The sequence below is a fragment of the Malania oleifera genome, chromosome 3 (genome assembly GCF_029873635.1).
Source record: "Malania oleifera isolate guangnan ecotype guangnan chromosome 3, ASM2987363v1, whole genome shotgun sequence".
In the NCBI taxonomy this organism is placed as follows: Eukaryota; Viridiplantae; Streptophyta; class Magnoliopsida; order Santalales; family Ximeniaceae; genus Malania; species Malania oleifera.
Window position 1 is genome coordinate 115,356,016 of NC_080419.1, and position 7,629 is coordinate 115,363,644.

The window sequence follows — 7,629 nt, forward strand, 5'->3', positions numbered from 1 at the left end:
TTAGATTCAAAAACTCACTTGTTCTTTATTGCAAAAACCATTTTTGAGCAAAACCTTAAGATTCTCTTACATTTTCTTTGACTTATAATTTTTGGAGAAAATCTCGGTACAAGTTAAGAGAACCTTGAGCATATTTTCAACTACATATCTTTGCTTGAAAGGTCTCTCATTTTTGTTCTTGAGAAAAAAAATTTAAAGCAAGACCCTAGGTTCTCCTACACTTTTATTGAAAAATATTTTTTGGAGAAATATTTATTGAGGTTAAATCTTTGAAGGGTTTATCATATATATCTTATTCAAAGATTGTGAAAAGTTTAATGAGAAAAACACACACACACACACACACACACACATACTCTACTAAGCATTTATTTCATATCATTTGAGAGTGCATTTTTTAACTTCAACTTGTACATCTTTTCTTAACTTGAGAAGAACTTGCTTGTACGAAAAATCTCATATTTGAGTACCGATTTGGCTCAAGCTCGGTTAGGTGAGTTGTAGAGACTTCGCCCCGTAAGGAAGAACCAGTTTGGCTCGGCCTAGTAATTGAGCCAAGGAGACTCCGCCCCATAAGGAGAAGTGTAAACAGCTTCTCCTTTGCCCGTTTAAGTGAGCAGGTTAGTGCAAATCCTTGTGGGGTTTGCTCAAGACGGGGACATAGGCCGGATTGGCCAAACCTCAATAACAAATCTTCTCTCTCTCTCTCTCTCTCTCTCTCTCTCTTGCTCACATTTAATTTATGCACTTTAAATTCCGTACGTGTATGCTTGATCATTTAATGTTATGATCAGTTTGCATACACACATTTAATTTAAATGAGATATGCTCAACACATGTATGTCTGTACTCATTCCTTAATTCAGTTTACATAGAGGCTTATATTTTTTAATGGGATATGATTTGTGGTGAATGGTAAATTTAATTTAGCTAAAAAGTTTTTAGACTCAATTCACGCCCCTCTTGGGATCACACCACAAGTGTCACCACATTAAAAAATTTGAGTGGGTGATGGGTGCTTATATACATGGTTGGGCCCAAAATCCAATAGACTTAAGATTTTGGATCAAGTTGGTGTTTAACTATGTGTATCAAGCCCACCCATGGATTCCTTTAGTGCTAATAAGTGGTATCGGAATCGACGGTTCGTAACTATGAGTGAGTGATATCGTAAAAGTACAGATGTGAAGCTAATTATCCTTACATGGTAACAGTTAAAGGACCAAGTGTGTGACTGAGGTCAATAAGGATCATCTAGGCTTGGAAGATGAATCCGAATAGGGTCAAGACGTGGGAGGTAGGATTGGTTTGAAAGTACGTGGAATAAAATTCGAGGTACGTAAGGCATGGTGGTAAAGCCCACTTGAGCAACTGTTGGAGAATTGGACTAACTCCCATAAAGGAGACAGTTCCTGTTCAAGGAAGAGCTGTCTGAACTCACAAGTGAGGGGGAGATTGTTGAGAATTCTACTGGTGAATTTGTCCCATATTGAAAAATTTGAGTGGATGATGGGTGCTTATACATATGGTTGGGCGCAAGACCTAATAGGCTCAAACTTTTTGATCAAGTTGGTGTTCAATCATGTGTATCAAATCCACCTATAGACTCCTCCGATGCTAAGAAGGGTGCACATATGAAAATCTATTGCACAATTTCAATACTAACTTGAGCATTAGAGAAGGCCCCAAAGGACATTGAGGGTCTCTAAATCTTTATTTTTTCCTTAAATCGCAAGTGATCATCACATACCATGAACGCAAAGATCATGCTCAAATTTTGACATCAACACCATCCTTATAACTTGAATTGCCAATGAAAAACTTCACGCTTAATAAAACAAAATCTTCAAAATAAAAATTTTCCGCCTTTTTCTTCATTATTTTTTTCTTTAGAAATTGGAGAGGTCCAACTCCAATTCTTAATTTCCAATTGCTCACGAAATCCGCCAAACCCATTTCAAAACTCATTTTACACATAAGATTTAGGTAATGATTATGAAATTGAAAAAAGAAAATGAGTATAATTAGGAAGTGAGTGAGACGCAGCTAAGGTCCTTAATAATATTCTCATCTTGATGTAATCAGGTTGATACAAATTTCCCCAAGATGGTAGTGTTAGAATTTTGGGTATGATTAAGATATGATGGTAGGTATGTGTCCATTCCATAGGGTTTACTACTTGCTACATTTCAAATTGTGGTATTAAATACGGCAGGCGTTTTTCTACTCTGGTGGTTGGCAATCCACTAATCTAACTACGCAAGACTTGAGTCTAAGTAGTTTGGGTTTTGGGGATTGAATATATATATTTTTTAAAAAGTTTGAATGGCTGTGTTGAAAGTGAGAATGGGAGTAGGAGTAGAATTGGGAAGGAGATAGTTTTTTTTCTTTTTAGGGCAGCCGAGATTTTAATTCAAGTTTTTCTTAGTTAAATGGTTAGACTTCGAGTTTTGGGGTTTACGACTTTTTATTTGAGATAATACCTCTTTTATTTAAGTGGAAAAGGACAAAGGGCGGACTTATTGTTCCAGTAGATTAGTCAAGTGTCCGAACGGCATTGGACACCATTGTTTTTTTTTTTTTTTAAATAATATTTTATTATTATTTTGAAAGTCTTTGGTTCTATCGAGCCTTAGAGTTCACTGTACTAAAATAGAAATGTTTCTAGTGCATTAATTTTATATTCTAGGATCTTAGAATTTGGAGATTGGATTTATATTTGGATTTGTATAGATTTGGATAAAAGTGTAATACAAAATTGTACTGAATTTTATTTAAATTTACACAAATTTCAATTAGAAGGTTTAAAATCTATGCTCCCAAACACAAGCTAAAAATATTTATCCTGTGTTTGGGGACATGGATTTTAAAGTAGGATTTGAATTTGTGTGAATTTGAAGAAAATATAGTCTAAAATTAAATTTAAACATCCAGAGTCATGCTCCAAATAGTACTAAGTATAAAAAAATGTACGTCTAAACTCTTTACTTACTTACGTGTAATATAATAATTTGCTCGTATACATTGAGTTTAAAAGTCTTAAATAATCATGATTAGTTGGGTCACTATCAAAAACAAATGAAATCATTAGTTTAATGATTTTTTTTTTTGGGTATGAAGAACAAAATGCATTGAGCACAGTGAACAAGTTTTTTAAACATTGTTTTAAAGTTCAAATATGTGTTTGAAGATTAGACAATGTCATGCTTGATAGATACAAAATACGAGAACATAAATTCCTTTAGGTAGCGTTTGGGAGCATGAATTTCGGATTTGGATTTGAATTTGGGTGGATTTGAATAAATTTTAATATAATTTTATATTATATTTTATTCAAATTCAACATAATTCCAAACTCAAAACAAATCCAAACATAGAATTAAAATATTATAAATTTATGGGAATATGAACATGAATACGGAGCTCAAAATAATTCACTCTCCTTCAAACATGCATGTTAATTTTTTTGTGCTCCAAATTCAAAAATCAACAGTCCAAAAAACAGAAAGTCAATTTGGATCAAGAATTTTGTTTGAGGAAAGAAAGATAAAGAAAAAAATAAAAAAGAAATTCATTTTTGACTATGTTTTCTCTCTATATCAAATATCATTAAAAATAAAACAAATTGTTCTAATATGATTAAAAATTTTTAGAAACTTAAATGTTAAAAATGTATAAAATTAAAATTTTGTTCATTGATTTCGCATGCATAATTTTTATTTTCCTTTTCACTTTCCCGATGACCAAACACAAAAAATTAGAATTCTCCCTATTTTTATTTTCTTTCCCTAGTATTTTCGAAGTCCGAAATGAACCAAAAAAGAAAAAAAAAGAGCAAAAAAATTGAATTGAAGAGGCAAATGATGCTTGCTATCATTTTCTCCTTTAATTCTTACACAAATCTTCTCAAAAACCTTTACAAATACACTCTATTGTTTACTTAATTGCCTTAAGGCTGGAGCAAAATTTTACAATGCTTTCCTTTCCTAAAAATCCCCACTATGATTCATCAATTGCCTTTGCAAACATTTGCATAACACCAGTTATAAATAAAATAAAATAAAATAAAAAACAAATTCCTTCATGTCTCCATTTAACATTGAGATGCATTTTTCGAAACTTTAATCATTTTCCGAGATTTATATTCCAATTTAATAACTTTATGCCGCTTCTCTCCCCTCATGCCCACCCCCATTTTTGAGATTTTTATAGAGGGCAGAGTCCGAGTGCGCCACCAGAGTCAACGGCAGCCTGATCCGGCGGCGCCACCGGTGACGGTGGCGGTGCCCATTTTCTCCGTTCCCATACTTTTCCTCTTCACTGCTCTCTTTTTCTTCCTCCCCGGCGGGACCGTTTTGATCCGTCGGAACTACGTACACAAAAGGTCCGACCAATACGTCTTCAAAGTCCTGTAGGGGCTCCAGGATTTTGACCACGTCGGCCATGGTGGGCCTAGGCTTTGGGGCGTGGGACAGGCACTTGTGGGCCAAGGATGCGACCTTCTGGGCCCCCTTGTAGGAATATTGACCCTCCAGCCTTGGGTCTATGATCCGGTCCAGCCTCTTCGGGTCCTTCAAAAGAGGCCTCGCCCATTCCACGAGGCTCTGTTCGCGACCGGGTCGGGTTTTATCCACCGACCGTTTACCCGTCAGGAGCTCCAATAGCACTACTCCGAAGCTGTACACGTCACTCATGGTTGTCAGATGACCTGCCACGGTAAGTTGGTGGTGTTGGATTGCATTAGGTTTTGAAAAAATTTCTTCACGCCAAGCACAAGTTGAACTTTATAAACATTTTTTTTTCATTTTTTTTTGAATTCGTAAAATTCATAATAAAAATGTTTAAAACCATAAGATCTTACTAACATAAACTCATATATCAGGAATTAATTAATCATATAATATGATCCCACACTATATTATTCAGTTAATCTCTGTCACGTGAGTTCATGTCATTACTCATTTCGTAACTTATATTGACTCAATTTTAAAAGTTAGGAAAATAAATTTTTTTTTAAAAAAAATTAAAGAAGTTTTTTTTATGTATAGGGAAATTTGTCAAAATATAATATTAATCAGTAATGTCGTGAGGTAAAATTATTTTTGAAATTTAAAATTTTAAATAATGATATACTTATTAGTAAAGTTGTATTTTAGTGATCTTTGATTTAACGAAACCGCGTAACTATTTAAATGAAAAATGATCTTTAGCTAAAAATAATTGACTTTTCTTCTAATTGAAGTAATTTATATGAGATTAATAATTGATTTGCCAACAAATTCAATTGTTGAATGATAAAAATTATAGCAACAGATAAAAAATTTGCACCTTTAATAAAAAATTATTTGAAAATAAATTTTTTGGTTCTTTGTTTTGAAATTTTTCCAAGGAAAAAAGCAATAAATGGAATATATAAAATTAAAAAAAAAATTTGTTAATTTGTATTTACCAGTCATGATATACTCAGGGGCCGCATATCCTTGTGTGCCCATAATACGCGTTGATATATGTGTTTCATCTCCTTCGGGACCATCTTTCGCTAACCCGAAATCCGAAAGTTTTGCATTATAATCCTACAAAAAATTGAATTAAAATAAGCATTAATCAGTCAGTCTTTAATTAATATCTTTGTAATCAGACTAATTACAAATCACGAGAACATGTCCCTACTATTAATTTAAAAGGTATGCTATACTCTCCATTTGCCGATTGTTCATTGGGGTGGATTCTACGTACATCTAAAACTCTAAAATTAGGAAATAAAATATATATTTTCCTTAATTAAAAAACTTCAAATGATTTTTAACTTATAGTTTTTCATAATAAGTATTCTTTAAAAACGCGTATCAACTACCAAATTAAACTACTAATAATTACATTACTTTGATTTAAAATTTTTGGAGATAAAAATAACTAAAAACAATTTTTTTTAATGGTAAAAATACTGATTAATTAATAATATATGGACAAGAATATTATTGCTTACGTTGTCTAATAAAATATTAGAAGCTTTGAAATCTCGATATATAATTGGTTGATCTCCTTCATGTAGAAATGCCAAACCCTCGGCTGCTCCCACAGCAATCCTCATCCTCGTTGACCATGGCAATGCAGCCGAATATCCTGCATTAATTAATTAATTATTATACATTTATTTGTTCAATTCTCATAAAAATAGCAAATATATATATATCAATAGTAAGGTTAATTAAACTTAATTAGAGATTAATTAATTGTAATAAAAACGTACTTCTGAAGAGTTGATTCTCGAGGCTGCCTTTGGCCATGAACTCATAAACAAGGAGCCTGTGCTCGTCCTCCCAACAGTACCCTATCAGCTTCACCAGATGCGGATGCCTCAGTTGCCCTAGAAATATTATTTCTGCCTGCTCCCATTATTTGATCATCATCCAAATTCAAAAATTAATTGAACTGTATATTCAATTAATACTGCTAATTGATTAATCTTGCTAATTGATTAATCAAAAATAATATACATAATTATATATGTATGTATGTATGTATGCACTGACCAGCCATTCCCGGTGACCTTGCATGCCGTCCAAGTCGAGCAACTTGACGGCGACGGGCTGCGGCTTCAAACCGGGGCGGAGCTTCTCGTCGGCGAAGCCCTTGTGCACGGTGCCGAACCCTCCTTCGCCGAGGAAGTTGGAGGCGGAGAAGTTGCGGGTGATGTGCCTGAGCTCCCCGAAGGTGAAGACGTGGAGGTTGGAGCCGGCGAGGGAGACGGAGAGGTCGTTGGCGGAGAGCGGCGAGCACCCGGGGTTGCCGCCGGTTATATCCGACATCGATAACCGCCGCTGGAACGAAGCGCTTCCCTCCTCCTTCAGAATAAACTGCTTCTTGGATTCCGTCAACGCGCTCTCGTCCACAGTGCTGTCGCCATTGATGTTGCAGCAACTAGGGATTAAGCATTTCCACGTCGCCTTCTTGCCGCTGATGAACTGGGTCATCTTAAATTCACACGTTAGATTCAAATTAAATCTTCATGCAGCAGATCGATCGACCGTTCATGGTTTGTGTCTAATTTGATTTGGATTTTGGAATTAGGTAGCTGCAGATAGCTTCAAAGAAATATATATGAAGTATAATTAGTATAATATAGTACAACAGGGATGAACATCTAGAGAGGCATATATATGTACTGCCAATTAATTGAAACGTGAAGTCTGTGTCCATGTTGGTAACTAAATGTAAAATGACAGAACTGCCCCTTGACTTTGGGGGAGCAAAATGAATATAAAATTTTAACTTAGAAAATCAAGGGAATGGCTTGTCATGCAAGCATGCATGCACCAGACTAATATTAATTGGAATTAATATGATAAAAATTAAAAACGCGTCTTAATATATAGTGATCGGGACTTTGAATTTTGTTCTAAGTATGTTTATGTTAATTGATGGGGGAGGTAACACTCGGAAGTAATCCGTAAATTTACAATATAAGGATCGAATAATAAGATGTCGAGAAGTTTTTATTTGAAACACGTAAAATTTATAATATTTTTGTTTCATTGTTTTGTTTTTCTACTTCTTTAATTATAAGAAAATGATGTGAGTCATTTTTAAATATAACTAAAATGATAATCATCTCGGGATTCATATTCG

General features: G+C 34.2%; 1 protein-coding gene across 1 annotated transcript; it reads right to left on the reverse strand.

Annotated features, from left to right (window-relative positions):
- Positions 1-3,866: 3,866 nt before the first annotated feature.
- Positions 3,867-7,132, reverse strand: LOC131150804 (serine/threonine-protein kinase RIPK). The gene is made up of 5 exons (XM_058101777.1): positions 6,534-7,132; positions 6,251-6,386; positions 5,987-6,123; positions 5,450-5,573; positions 3,867-4,708 (listed from the first exon to the last, which is right to left on the reverse strand). Exons 1-5 carry the CDS (start codon positions 6,972-6,974, stop codon positions 4,161-4,163), a joined length of 1,386 nt encoding a protein of 461 aa, XP_057957760.1. The 5' UTR covers positions 6,975-7,132; the 3' UTR covers positions 3,867-4,160.
- Between the last annotated feature and the right edge of the window lie 497 nt (positions 7,133-7,629).

Bases quoted from the DNA above. Each gene is read 5' to 3' on its own strand.
- LOC131150804 (XM_058101777.1), bottom strand. From the start codon at position 6,974: ATGACCCAGTTCATCAGCGGCAAGAAGGCGACGTGGAAATGCTTAATC. The intron at 6,387-6,533 runs GTCAGTGCATAC...TAATGGGAGCAG, and splicing joins AAGGTCACCGGGAATGGCTG to GCAGAAATAATATTTCTAGG. The intron at 5,574-5,986 runs GTAAGCAATAAT...AATTTTTTGTAG, and splicing joins CTAATATTTTATTAGACAAC to GATTATAATGCAAAACTTTC.